This window comes from Manacus candei, unplaced genomic scaffold (assembly GCF_025592945.1).
Source record: "Manacus candei isolate 608988 ecotype Guabito, Panama unplaced genomic scaffold, ASM2559294v1 h1tg000002l, whole genome shotgun sequence".
NCBI lineage: Eukaryota > Metazoa > Chordata > Aves > Passeriformes > Pipridae > Manacus > Manacus candei.
In genome coordinates, this window is record NW_026138050.1 from 2424576 (window position 1) to 2437682 (window position 13107).

At 61.5% G+C, this 13107-nt stretch overlaps 3 protein-coding genes across 10 annotated transcripts in view; 2 read left to right on the forward strand and 1 right to left on the reverse strand.

Moving 5' to 3' along the window:
- Window positions 1-13107, forward strand: part of SHMT1 (serine hydroxymethyltransferase 1) — a 147212-nt gene that overhangs the window by 67782 nt on the left and 66323 nt on the right. The gene's annotated exons all lie outside the window — the stretch shown is intronic.
- Window positions 1540-7163, forward strand: GRAP (GRB2 related adaptor protein). 4 transcript variants are annotated; one of them, XM_051778915.1, is made up of 5 exons: window positions 1540-1705; window positions 2873-2970; window positions 4077-4199; window positions 5420-5588; window positions 6575-7163. In XM_051778915.1, exons 1-5 carry the CDS (start codon window positions 1628-1630, stop codon window positions 6758-6760), a joined length of 654 nt encoding a protein of 217 aa, XP_051634875.1. In that variant the 5' UTR covers window positions 1540-1627; the 3' UTR covers window positions 6761-7163. The 4 variants fall into 4 exon arrangements, with proteins under 4 accessions (XP_051634875.1, XP_051634873.1, XP_051634872.1 ...); XM_051778913.1 differs by lacking the exon at window positions 6575-7163 and having other exon boundaries at window positions 5420-6022; XM_051778912.1 differs by lacking the exon at window positions 1540-1705 and having other exon boundaries at window positions 2470-4199.
- Window positions 7327-13107, reverse strand: part of SLC5A10 (solute carrier family 5 member 10) — a 39772-nt gene continuing 33991 nt past the window's right edge. For 2 of the 5 annotated variants that reach the window (XM_051778104.1, XM_051778122.1), the window contains exons 10-15: window positions 11763-11870; window positions 11256-11406; window positions 8705-8873; window positions 8043-8258; window positions 7804-7885; window positions 7333-7679 (exon numbers count right to left, since the gene is read on the reverse strand). In XM_051778104.1, the coding sequence (XP_051634064.1) occupies window positions 7513-7679; window positions 7804-7885; window positions 8043-8258; window positions 8705-8873; window positions 11256-11406; window positions 11763-11870 (893 nt within the window). In that variant the 3' untranslated portion in view covers window positions 7333-7512. Of the gene's footprint in view, window positions 7680-7803; window positions 7886-8042; window positions 8259-8704; window positions 8874-11255; window positions 11407-11762; window positions 11871-13107 lie in introns of all 5 variants that reach the window. The other 3 variants (XM_051778113.1, XM_051778095.1, XM_051778132.1) reach the window with 3 other exon arrangements.

A 13107-nucleotide genomic window follows, 5' to 3' on the forward strand; every position in this document is an offset into this window, starting at 1 on the left:
CCTCGGCTGCAGGTTTCTCCCACACCAACCCTCTCAGTGCCCAGTCATCCCCCCCACTGCCCTATTATTCCTTACCAGGGAAATGGAATTCCATTCCTCCACCCTGGAATGGACTTCCTATCATCCAGTTTGGGCTGATGGACACAGGGACAGGATCAGGCCCTTGGTCACAGCAGGGTTGAAACAGTGGCTCTGCTGGGCTGGTTTCCCCAGGGAACATCCAGCTCCATCCTCGTCAAGGCTGCCAAGGGGTAGGGGAAGCTCTAGAGAGCTGTCTTCCTGCAGCATTCCCATCCCCTGGGTCTCTTCCTGCTGCATTCCCATCCCCTGGGTCTCTCTGGGACATGGGGATCCACCGAGTCCAGTCCTCCATGTGACAGGCAAGCTTACATGGAGCCTCTTCCCACGGCCTCCCTGACCTTCCAGGCCTTCCCAGTGTCTCTGCTTCCCCTGGGACCAGCAGATCCCAGGGATAACCATTGGGGACAGGGACCTCGCTGGGTGTGGGGACACCCAGGGCCACCCTACACATCCCTCTCCTCTTCCCATGGGCGTGAGAGCCTGAAAACGGCCTCAGTGGGGTCTTATATGGGGTTTGCTTTTTGGATGCAGTCAGGAATTGGGATTAAGGTTTGGAGGAGGTGAATCACCGAGCCCGTGTCCCCACAGTGGCCCTGCAAGCGCCACGGCTCATCCCACCCTGGGCAGATGGCAGCGGCATCCTGCTCCTCGCTGGAAAGTGCCCAAATCCATGGGCAGGGCCTGAGCTGCAGCTGTCCCTGCTTTAATTCCTCACAGCAAAGCAAGCCAGTGTCTGGCGGATTTTCCACACTCTTCGTGCCCCAGCCCACACACAGGAAGGCTGCACAGCATCGGAGACCTTCCCGCTGGGAACGATACCCGGCGGGCGAGCCCTGCACGCTCAGTGCCTGACTCCCACGAGAGCTGCAGGAAGTCGTTCCAGTCCAAAAGGGATTTTCATTCCCTAGCCCTGCAAAAGAGAGCTGGGAAAAACCAACCCACCAAAGGGACACAACCCAAAAAGCTAATGACAGTTGTGCTGAGATCTGACTGTTCGGAGCTGGGACACGGAGTGTTCGATCTGAATTCCAAAGAATCCAGGTGTGTGCATCCGCCCACCGCCCTCCGCCTCCGCCATTCCCACCCCATGGGATTTTTTTCTTCTGCAACAACCATTCCCACCAAGCCACCTTTTGGCAGCTCAGCCTTCACAAGAAATCAGAGACTCTCTCCCCAGCACTGCCAGCCTGCCCGTGCCCTCCAAACACACTTCCCAACATCCTCAACCCGTGTCCAGCCCATCACCGTCCTGTTTCCATCCAAATCCCCACTGCTGCCCACCACCCACCGCAGAGGGGATGTACCCGGATCCCCTGGGAGATCCCTTTGTCCCCTGGCACCCAGGGGGGCTGGCACAGCTCCCCACCCCTCTGAGCACATCTGGGCAGCTGTGCCCGCGTGGTGCTCTGGCAGTGCCGTGACATCAGCGCGGTTTCCTGCCCGCCGGCACTGCCGCGCCGTGTGCTCGACCCAGAGCCCAGAGCCCCGTGGGGTGCTGAGCCCCAGGCAGCCCCCTGGCACCCCTCCAGACCCCCTGGTGACAGCCATGGAGTCAGTGGCTCTCTACAGCTTCCAGACGACGGAGAAGGACGAGCTGCCCTTCCAGAAAGGGGACACCCTGAAGGTACCGAGGGCAGGGGGTCACCAGCCACAGGGGGGGTTGGATGCTGTTGCTTTTGGGGGACAGGGTGGGCACAGGGCACGGGGTGACACCGGTGCTTTCACTGCCCCTGGCTTTGTTACCTCTTTGGGGCCCTCTGTGGGGTATAAGGAGCCAACCTTGAGGATTTTGGGGTGCAGAGCAGCATTCCCAGCAGTGGGTACCGCTTGTCTGTGCCAACAAGCACATCTCCAGAGAGGGACATGCCCAGCTGGGACATGGCATGTGGCCCCCCTGGCCATTGGTGCCACCAGCTGTGCTCTGCAGCAGCCCCCCAGGGCTGGAACGCATTTTTCCTGCCCCACTGAGGCACTGGGGGCTGCAGGGATCCAGCAGCTGGGAGCATGTGCCCAAACACCCACCCAGGCACTGGCATCAGGACAGGCTCTTAAAAGCCCCCTGGGAATCCCAAAAAGCATCAGGGGGGCTCAGAATATCCCCAGGGGGCTGCAGCCCTGTGACAGGGTAAGAGCACCCACACCCTCCCCTGCTGTTCTGTCCATGGGGCTGATGCTGCAATGCTGGCAACTCCTCCTGGTCCCCCAGCACCCTGTAGCCCCTCATGGGTGCAGCCACCCCCAGGAGGGGTGAGGGCACAGCCTGGCTGTAACCCAGGGCCCCAAACCCCCCGTGCCCGTCCCTGGCGTGTTTTCCCCGTGGCCCCAGACCGTGACCCGGGGTTTCAGATCCTGTTTGCACAGCTGTGCCACCCCCGGGCCCCTGCATGGGACGCTGGAAAATGGGGTCACACACAAGTAAGTGTCAGCACCCTGCTCTCACTGGGGCACTTCCTCCCATGGGGCACCCACTGCCACCATCCTGGGGGGACGTGAGGCCTGGCTGATGTCCCGGCTACTCCAGGGACAGATTTCACCCTCTTCCCTCATCAGGGGTTTGGGACAATGACGGGCACCTCCCAGCTGTTGGCATCCATGGCAAGCCAAGGAGGGCTGGGAGGAGCATCCAGGTGCCCCCAAACCCCCCCAGACCGTGTCACTGTTGGCAGAGCCCCCTTTCCCCAGGTTTTGGTGGGTGATGTGGGGTCTGGGGCAGCAATGGGGGTCCCACTCGGCCCCTGTCCCAGGGGAGCAGCAGCCAGGCTGATGCCTCCCTGTTCCTCTCTCACCTTAGATCCTCAACATGGAAGATGACCAGAACTGGTACAAGGCTGAGCTGTTTGGCTGCGAGGGCTTTGTCCCCAAAAACTACATCAAGGTCAAGCCACACCCGTAAGTGCCAAACCACCGTGTGGGGAAGGGGGGCTCAAGCACGTGCCACCACCCAGGCAGCGATTCCAACGGTGCATCCCAATTCCCAAAGGTCTGCCACGAGCCAGGGTAGTCCCACACTTGGGGAAGCTGAGTCACAGAGATGGGGTCTGACTGCTCAATCAGTCTGCCATTGCCACCACAGCCCCAGGGGACAGGAGGCAGAGGAACACCCACGTACCCCCAACACACCAAAATCCAACCCTCGCACCGAGCTGCCACTAAATAAATGATAATTGGGGAACAACAAAGCGTTACGGGATTACAACTGCATTAGACACAATCCTATTACCGTGTTATTAAAGCCCACTGTAATCCATCCCTGATTTAACCTGTGTTTTATGTATCATTAGCCCTCGGTAAATCACATTTCAATGCCAGAGCAAACGTGTGGGCTCGAGGCAGCCTGGGGCACATCCCGCTGCCTCTCCAGCTTCGGGGTGGCTGAGGTGCAGCCTCTTCCATGCAGCACCTGGAGGGTTGACTCTGGGCTGAAGTCTGTGGCTGATCATTCATGGGACAGGTAGCAGAGGGTCTCCACAGCCTGAGGGTCTGAAATGCCCGGACACGGCCTTGGGAGGGATGGGAGATGGGGACTCTGCTCCTCCACCTCCTTTTGGCAGCTGCCACCAAAGCAGGCAGGAGGGTTTTATCCTGGCATGGAGGCTTTTATCCTGGCATGGAGGGTTTTCTGCTCTACACCTGGAAGGGGCCAAGGGACACGAAGGAGGGGACAGGCAGCAAAGTGGGGGACGAGGGAGTGATGTGAGCGGGCAGGTGACAGGATGCGGTCGCGGCTGTCAGCGATGCTGTGCTCACCCTGCATGTGGGAACACCTCTGCACCCACAGCACCCTGTGGTGCCTCACCCCACAATAAATCGGGAGGGGGAGGGAAGGGAGTGACTGCTGGGGGGGGCTCCCAGCCCTGTGTGGAGCCCTATGGAGACCCCTCTCCTGCCGGCAGCGGGGCTCTCGCTGCCTCCATCCTGCAGGGTGGGGACGTGGCACTGGGGTGTCCCCGGGAGTCCAGGGCTGCCCGTGTGGCTCAGCCCGGTGTCCCTCCCAGGTGGTACGCGGGCAGGATCTCCCGGCAGCTGGCAGAGAAGCAGCTCCTCAAACGCAATCACGTGGGAGCCTTCCTGATCCGCGACAGCGAGAGCACCCCGGGGGAATTCTCCATCTCCGTCAAGTGAGTGGCCCTGGGACACGTGGCAGGATGGGGGTCCCTGCAGCCCCCGCTTTGGGGACTGAGGCATCAGGCCACCCTTGCGTGGGGTCCCTGTGACAGTGCTGGGGAAGGGGCGAGCACCCTGCCTGTCCCCCCCACCTCGAAGGGGTTGGGGGCTGCGGAGCCATGTCCCGGCACATCCAGGCACAGCCTCGCACGGGGCTTTCCTTTCCTTCCTCTCCTTCCTCCCGCCATATCCCCGCGCTCCTCCTCCAGTCCCGCTGCTTCCTGCTGCCTGCACCGCTGCCTCGCCCGGGGTCCCTCCCAGGGGCACCCCTAAACACAGCCCTGTGGGTGAGGATGGAGCTGGGGACAACCTGCAAGCACAGCCCAGGGGACACGGCCTGCGGGAACGAGCTGCCGGGATCATCCCTAGGGATGAAGGGCTGCAGCATCCCGATGCCTTTGGCATCGGCAGCCAGGGCAGAGCCTATCTCCGGGCATCTCATCCCATCGCTGCCCCTTCCCTGCCCCAGCTGGGGGAGCAGGAGCCGGCCCCAGGCCAGCCAGGCACTTTCTCACACTGCTAATCCCTAATGAAACGTTTCGGGAGGTTCTTGCCCATAATGAAAGGGAGCCGTGCTCTGCTGTGCGTCACCAGCGTGGCAGGTCCTGCCCCTGCCTGGGGCTCTGGCAGAGGCAGGTCCCTGCAGTGCAGACACCCCAACCTGGCACCCCCAGGTACACTCCAAGGGGTGCCAGCATGGGGGGCTGTGAGGGAAATCCTGGCCTGTCCCGTCCTCCTGCGGCTTGGGGGTCCCCAGGAGTGCAGGGAAGCTGGGAGCCCAATCCCAACATTTTCAACCTCCTCCCCTGTACGTGCTGAGCTGAGACCTGCAGCTCTCACCACATGTTCCTCAGATGTGGCCCTGGACAAAGCCACCTGCCCTGCACATGGCTGGCACACTGCCCTCCCTGAGCCCACGGGCATCCCGCTGTGCCAGGGCCGGGACTGAGCTTCAGCTGCCTGTGGGATGAGTTGTAGCAGGTCTCAGCTGTGAGCCCTTGTTGCAGGACTAGGAGTGACCCCAGTCATCCCCACTATGGCAGGATGGGTATAATGAGACCCCTGGGCTCCTTCCAACCTCCTCAGCACCTCCAGGTTTTCCTACCTTGCCAGAAGAGCGTCTGGGTGCTGCCAGCGTCCCAAGGCCAGGATAACATCCATCCTCCTTCCACAGCTACGGGAAGCATGTCCAGCACTTCAAGGTGCTCAGGGAGAGGAATGGCAAGTATTTCCTCTGGGAGGAAAAGTTCAATTCCCTCAACGAGCTGGTGGATTTCTACAGGATGACCACGATCGCCAAAGAGCAGCAGATCTTCCTCCGGGACGAGGAGCAGAGCCAGGAGGTACAGCCATGGAAGGGGCCATGGGGACATGCAGAGCTGGGGTGTGGGGTGATGGCACAGCTGCTCCCAAACCCCTGTGTGAGCCCCCTCGAGCCTCAGTGTTCCCACAGAGGGGGGACAGGGACATCCTTGGGACACCTGGCCCTTGGCTCTCCAGGGTGGAGCAGGAGAGGGTGCAGCAGCACTGCAGGGAGGAAAAGCCCCTAGAGGAGCTCAGCAGGGCAGAACAGAGCAGGGCAAGGCAGGTCACCCCAGGCACTTGCCACCATCTCTTGGGCCAGGGATGCTGCCTGGGGCGGGTGGCAGAGCCTGACCAGCCCAGGACAGGGCACAGCCAGCCTGGGGCAAACTCCAGCAAAGCCAAGCCCTGGGGCAGTGGCTGTGGAGGCAGCACAACTGGACCTTGGGAACTGGGATGGGAGAGGCTCCAGCACCCAGAAGGGCCTGGGAAGGACCTGGGAAGGATAGGAGTGCCAGCTGCCTCCAAAGGGAAGGGGTCCCCTGAGCACCCATCTTGGCTCTCCCAGCAGCAGGGAGTTTCCTGGGCTCTGGGGTGCTCCCCTGCACCCCGGGCTCTTCCCTGCATCCCACGCTGCTCCTCTGCACCCCAGGCTGTGTCCTGCACCCCAGGGTGTTTCCCTGCACCCCAAGGTGCTGCTCTGCATCCCTGGCCCTGCCCTGAGCCCCAGGCTGTGGCTGCATCCCAGGATGTTCCCCAGCACCCCAGGGTGCTCCCCTGCACTCCAGGCTCTTCCCTGCACTCAGGGCCATCCCCAGCATTCCATTCTTCCCATGGCAGGATTTTCCTAGCTTCCCTTTCTCCCCTCAAAATAGGCACCCCAAGCCCTCCCAGGGCTGGTCCTTGTCCCACAGTGGCACAATGTCCCTGTCACTCTGGGGACCCAAACAGAGCAACGTGGTGCGGAGGGGCTGGTGGATGGGGACCCCTCTCCCCCCGCTAACCCCTGCCCTCAACTTCCCTCCAGGTGGGCAGACCCCGATTCGTGCAAGCCCAGTTCGACTTCCCAGCCCACGAGGGCTCCCAGCTGCCCTTCCTCCGCGGGGACATCATCGAGGTCCTGGACTGCCCTGACCCCAACTGGTGGCAGGGGAAGATCTACGGCCGGGTCGGCTTCTTCCCTCGGAATTACGTCCACCCCCTCCGCAAGTGACTCCCTGCCGGCCCCGCGGGCGCGGCAGGACCCGCCCCACTGCCCCCACCCACCGGAGCCGCTTCGTGCCCACACACGGGCTGTGTGTCCCTTCATCCCCACCGCCATGAAAACTTTTCCAGAGCCACAGTCCAGTGGGATGACAGCAACAGAGGGGGAGAGCAAGTGCCCCCCAAACCTTGGCTCCTCTCCGGGCCCTGTAAGCGAAGAACCCACCTCCAGGGAGGGCTGCAGGCAGCCAGGATGCAGCTGGGCTCCGTGACCCTATGGAGGGATGCCAGGACTCCAGGTGCCAGGGGAGGCTGATCCAGGGGGATTCAGTCCTGTGGGTGCTGTTCATAGCTGCAAATTGTGGCTTTATGGTATTTTTTTTTTTATTTAGAGCTAGTAAAATGAGTTCGGGTGACACCCACGAGTGTGACTGCTCCTTTCCCACCACTGCCACAGTGGTCCTGTCCTGAATTCATGCCCCCGCTGCTTTGTTGTGGATTTGTTCCCAGTGAAGCCCCCATTTTCCCACCCAAATCCCTGTCCCAAACCCCTCCCAGGGACTTGCTGCCCTCACAAGTGCCCCCCACACCTCACACCCCCTGGGATGCACTCAGGGTCCACAGTGCTGAGGATGCCCAGCTCACTGCACCAGTGGATTTAAACATCACGTGTCCCAAGTGTGACAAATAAAAGCTATCACCCAAATCCCCATTTCCCCCCGCTCCCAGCAGCTTTTCCCCTCTCCAGGGGCTGGCTGGGCACTAGGCAAAATAGGCATAACAGAAAATATTGACACACATCAGGACAACAGCATTGATGCCACAGACACGGGCCCAGAGTGGAGGTTCTGTGGTGTCCTTGAGGGCCACAGCTGGGGGTCCCACGGCCTTGGATGGCTGCTGGATGTCTGGGTTGGATGAGCAGGAACCTGGCACAGAAATACAGTGAGTGTGGGGGACAGACAGCCCTGGTGACCAGCCACCTCCTGGCAGGAGATATCTGTGCCATCTTGCTGTGCCTCCCCTGCCAGACACCCCCAAGGACACACTCACCATCGGGGGGTCCCTGGGATGTGCCACACACAGGGGGCCGGGGGGGCTCCCTTGAGAGGGTCCACCAGGTGAGATCCTTCAGCTGGAAACCAGGGTGAGATTTACTGAGAAAACACCCCCAGGCCAGACCCCTGTGGGGACCCCCTGGCTGAGCTCAGGGTGCACAGGGTGACACTGATGTCTCCATCCAAGGAGATCTGGTGGGGGGAGAGGGTGAGGGGTCTGGGTGCCCCACTCACCTGGGCTGGGGGTGGTGGGGGGGTCAGCAGGCTGCCCCCCACCACGACAGCAGCTGTGGCAGTGGCCAGGAGCACAGCAAAGTGCAGGTAGTGGATGTCAGTGAGCAGCCAGGGCCGCTGGTCGGGGACCCCACAGCGGGGTGTGGGGTGTGCCAGCTCCAGCCCCAGCCTGGCCAGTCCCAGCACCAGCCCTGCCATTAGGCCCCAGAAAGCTCCCTGCAAAGCCAAGGTCCATGGGGGGGTGGCTGGAGCAGGATGGTCACCCCACAGCAGGGACAAACCCCCTGGGAGCTGCTCCTTCCAGCCAGCCCTGGGAGAAGGTCCAGTGGCCCCTGCATGTTGGGGCACGGCTGAGCCCTGGCCCCCCTCTGCAGGGGATGTCCCCTGCCACCCCCATTGGCCATGCCACACTTGGTGGCCATGCATGGCAGCACCTGCCACCTCCTCCTCCTCTTTTTCACACCAGACACCCACCAGCTCCCAGGGGAACACCAGCCAGGCTCGGTTCCTCTCACCAGCCCCTCCAGCATTGCCCCCTCCCTTCCTCCTCCTTCCGCCCCACAACCCCCCAGGCCCTGCTGGGTTCCTGGGAGCAGGGCAGACGGGGGTGTTGGTACCACCCATGTCCCCAAGCTGTCCCCAGGGCCACCCCAGCCATGTACCTGCTCGTTAGCTCGGGGCCAGAAGACAGCCAGGACAAAGACAGCAGTGACAGGAGGAGCCAGGTAGCTGGTGACAGCCTGGATGTAGACGTAGAGCTGGCCACCACTGGAGCTCTGCAGGATGGGGATCCAGACCACGCTGAGGCCCACCAGCACCACTGTGACCACCCTGTGAGTGGCAGGGAGGTGGTGCAGGTGATGTTCCTGTCCCACCTGCACTTCTTGGCACCTGCAGCATCACCGTGGCAATGGGGGTCCCCAAAATCAGGGTCCCAGTGCCAGTGCAGGAGATGCAGGTGGGTCAGCAGGAGGACACTCGCTGCTGGGTGACATCCTCAGGGCCACAGAGGGTGCTAATTATGCCTGTGCTGGTTCCATTCTGGGCAGGTGAGCACTCCCCAGGCCCCTGCCCAGCCCCAGGGGACTGCTAAACTGGACCCCCCCATGGGGAAACACCAGGCAAAGGGCACTTTCACTATGAAAAGCCACCAGCTGCAGGTGTTGGGTGCTCTGGCCAAACTTGCTCTCAGCATCCCCATGTCCAGTCAAGGCACTCAGCTGAGAACTGGGGACCTGGGCTGAGCTGCCCCGTGCCCAGCTGCCCTGGCCAGGCTCTGACAGAGGGGTGTGTTAGTCCCCAACATCACCCTGACCTCATCCTCGCCCAAATCCCAGCCACACCCCACAGCATCACCCTCCTCCGAAGCACGAGGGGTTGGCCAGACCCCAGATTTTGGGCCCAAGCCCAAAATGGGCAGGACCCATCCCAAAAGCTGCCATATTTATAGCTCAGCCTGGCTTATTTACAGCTTCACAGAATTTCCTACATCTCCATCTGCTCATCTCGAAAAGCAGAAGTAGGAAAAAATAAGAGAAAAAATAAGCCATGAAAGCAGCTCTAGCCAGAGCCCCCACTGCTGCCAGGTGCTGGGGAAAAGGGAACCAGCCTGAGCGTAAAATACACACCCTGACCCACGGGGTGGGAGAAATCCCTCTGTTCAGAATGTTTGTGAGCCACAGAGGAGAAAATCAGAGAATGATGGAACGGTTTGGCTGGGAAGGGACCTTAAAGGGACCTTCTCATTCCAGCCCCTACCACAGTCAGGGACGCTTCCCACTAGACCAGGTTGCTCCAAGCCCTGTCCAACCCAGTCGTGATGCTAAAGGACCGTGGAAAAACACACGAGTTCTGAGTGTGGCAGGAGCTGGGAGTGCCAAGTGTCCGTGCCCTGCTCCACACACAGCCCGAGGTGGGTGTCTGGGCAGGGAACAGAGAGCAGCAGCCGGCCCAGCCTGCTGCAGGGCACTGGGGGAATTTGGGAAGGATCGGGTGTTCCAACCACCACGCCACCGCCTGGGCATGGAGCACACATCAAACAGCAGCGGGGATTTCCAGCCAGGCACCGCGGCCCAGCAGGAGCTCAAACGCCCAAGTCCAGAAACTGGGAGCTCTTTCTGATCCTACAATCAAAGCCCTTTCCTCCCTGTGCTGGGAGGGGGTTGGAACGAGATGTGATCTCCAAGGACCCTTCCAACCCAAACCATTCTGTGATTCCACGATCCCTGGATGGGGCATCCCCACCCCGCTGGGTCTGGGAGGGCGATTGGCCTCCCCTGGCAGCTTCTGAGGAATAACCCCAAGCTGCCTGTCTCTGTCTATGCTGGCAGGTAGGAAAACATCAAACTTGCAACTTAAACAGCTTTTTCCCCTCTCCAAAGCGCTTATCGTTGGCTCTATCCCCGCGATGCGCAGCGTCCTGCTCGCACTAATCACCCGACACGCTAATGAAGCGCCGGGATCCGCCGCAGCAGCGACTCCCGCCCCGGGCGGGCAAAGCCCTTTGCAAACACTCATTATCCATCCTCGGGAAAGCTGTCCTGCGTTGTCACACCCTTGTCACCGGCAGCGAAGCCAGCGCCAGGGAGTGGCGAGGCAGGCCCTGAAGCAAGAGCCCCTCTTCCCACGAGGGAGCACGCGAGACCACCGTTCCCCAGCATCACCGCCCATCCCCTTCCCACCCTCCGGAGGTGGAGGATGCCCAGAAACAGCTGCTCCTGCAGCCGCTGGACCAGCCAGCCCTCCCCGCAGCCCCAGCACAGCCCAGCCAAAGCCCTGACCCAGATTCCCTCCCTGTTATTGTCTGCCCCGCGCCGAGGACGCTCCCGGCCCCGTGGCACCGTGCCGGGCATTCCGCAGCGCTGACTCCGCCGCCCCGAGCGCGGCACCGCGGGCGGGTTCCCGGGCTGCCCGCGGGCACCCGCCGTCCCACGGGAGCAGCCGGGGCATGTGTGGGCAGCGCTGCCCTTCGCCACGCAGCCAAGTTCCCCCGTGTGCTGCGTGTGCGACCTCAGCCCCGGGAGCGGCTTCCCGGGGGGAAGGGGCTGGAGGCGGCGGGGAGAGGCTTCACACCGGCCAAACCGTCTGCCTTTCCAGGGCTTTCATACATAAAATAACACAAGGGCTTGTTTTCCGTGCATAAACCAGGCTGAGCACAGGCATTTTTCAGGCTGGACTGGCCCCACCAGTCTCCCCGAAACCCCCGGTCACTACCTGCCCACGAGGAGCAGCTCCCGGTCACCAGCCCCCGGCCGCAGCTTCCTCCAGATGTCCATGGTGAAGAGGGTGCTGCTGCTGTTGAATATGGAGGTCAGGGATGACATGAGTGCTGCCATCATCACCGCGATCATCAGACCCCGCAGCCCTGGGGAGGAGAGGAAGTGTCAGGGAGCGGCTGAACCGGGAGAGATGGCATGGGACAACCCCAGGATAATGCCTAACCCTCTGCAGGCACGCTCTGGGGTCTCCCCTGGGGCAAGGATGGGGTTTGGGAACCCCCAGCTGCACCACAGGATGCTGAGACCCTGCTGTCACCCACAGGGTCACCCACATCCCCTGACCTCACTTTTGGAGCCGCCCTTGGAGGGCTTTGTGGGCTGTCCCATGCACAAACCCACCCAGAACATCCATGGGGTCGCCCCCAACATCCAAGCCATGGCAGCAGCCCCAGGGTGCAGCAGAGCCCAGTGGAGATGGGGTGACCCCCTCCCACCCACCTACCGCTGGGCATCAGCTCCACCACCAGCTTGGGGTAGGCGATGTTGGAACAGCCCACGGCGGCCCCGCAGACACGGGTGCACTCCTCGGGGTCCACACAGGCCACAGAATCTGGGGGATAGAAGCAGTGACATGTTGAGACCCCTCACAGGGCAGGGGCCAGCCCTGCACCCCCTCTCACCCGCTCCCACTGCGGCAGATATTGACCCTTCACCATGGCCATGGTGCCCAGACCTTTGCAGGGGACGGGGTGGAGAAACAGGGAGCACACCCTGTGTGGAAATCCACCTCTGCACCTTATTATCTCATCAGCCTCAACACCATCTCTCTCCATCAGCGAGATCCATCCCAGCAGCATCCCCTCACCTCCTGCTGCTCTTACCTGGCTCAGCACCAGTTGGATCTACCACCACATTAAATCCAGTGACAGTTGCCCTGGGGGGACCTCCAGAGCCCCACCAGGACCCAGGGTCACAGCCAGAGGTCACAGAGCCCCAGGGCAGGCACTGTCCATCCCCATACACATGGGGCCATCCAGGTTCCTGCACTGTTGTGGCAATTTCTCAGGCATGGGCAGCACCAGCAACTCCCAGGACACACGTGGCACCATGCCAGGGCCATCAACACCCAATTATTTCTATGGCTCAACGAGCACTGAACCCTTTCTTTTTTTTTTATTGTTATGCTCATAAAATATTGAAATGGATGGAAATTAACGTCAGGCATAAATATGGATGGGCTGCCTGGCTCCCCAGTCCACACCCGCCCTCCCAGGAGCACGGGGACGAGCACGGGTGATCCCTGTGATGACGGGGAGCATCATCCTGGTTCTCTCATGTGGTGACCCCCAACCCAAGCAGGGGGCAGCCCTCACCCCTGGTTTGCCTGAAACACCAGCTGGTGACACCTTGGGGCTTTCCATAAAGGAGTATGGGGTGCACTGGGAGCGGGACACGGTGGGGGCAGATCACAGGCAATGCTCAGCACATCCCAGGGATGTCAAAAACTCCCAGCTTGGGCCGCCTTTCCCCAAGGTGAGAGCCAGCGCCGGGGCTCCGGTGACTCTGTCCCCCAGAGCTGTGAGTAAAGCTGCCATCACCATCCCTGCCTCAGTGTCCCCTCCAAACCACCACCTTGTGCTCGGCTCCATGCAAATGGTTGTTGGCTGGAGGGTGGAAGGCGCTCCAGAGGGCAAGGCAGTTGTCTGGGTGTTATATTCCTGCTGAAACACCCATCCCAGGGCTCAGCTCAGCCATGGAACCCCTCGGTGGAACCCCGGAGCGTGCGGGAAGCGGGAGCCAAGCCCAATGGAGCGGCCAGAGCCCCCAAGCCAGGAGCAGAGCCCAGT

What these genes read in the sequence shown, in the direction of transcription:
- GRAP (XM_051778909.1), top strand. Translation starts at nt 3,592, where the DNA reads ATGGGAGATGGGGACTCTGCTCCTCCACCTCCTTTTGGCAGCTGCCAC. An exon ending in GAATTCTCCATCTCCGTCAA is followed by an intron (nt 4,200 to 5,419) that starts GTGAGTGGCCCT and finishes CTCCTTCCACAG; the next exon opens with CTACGGGAAGCATGTCCAGC.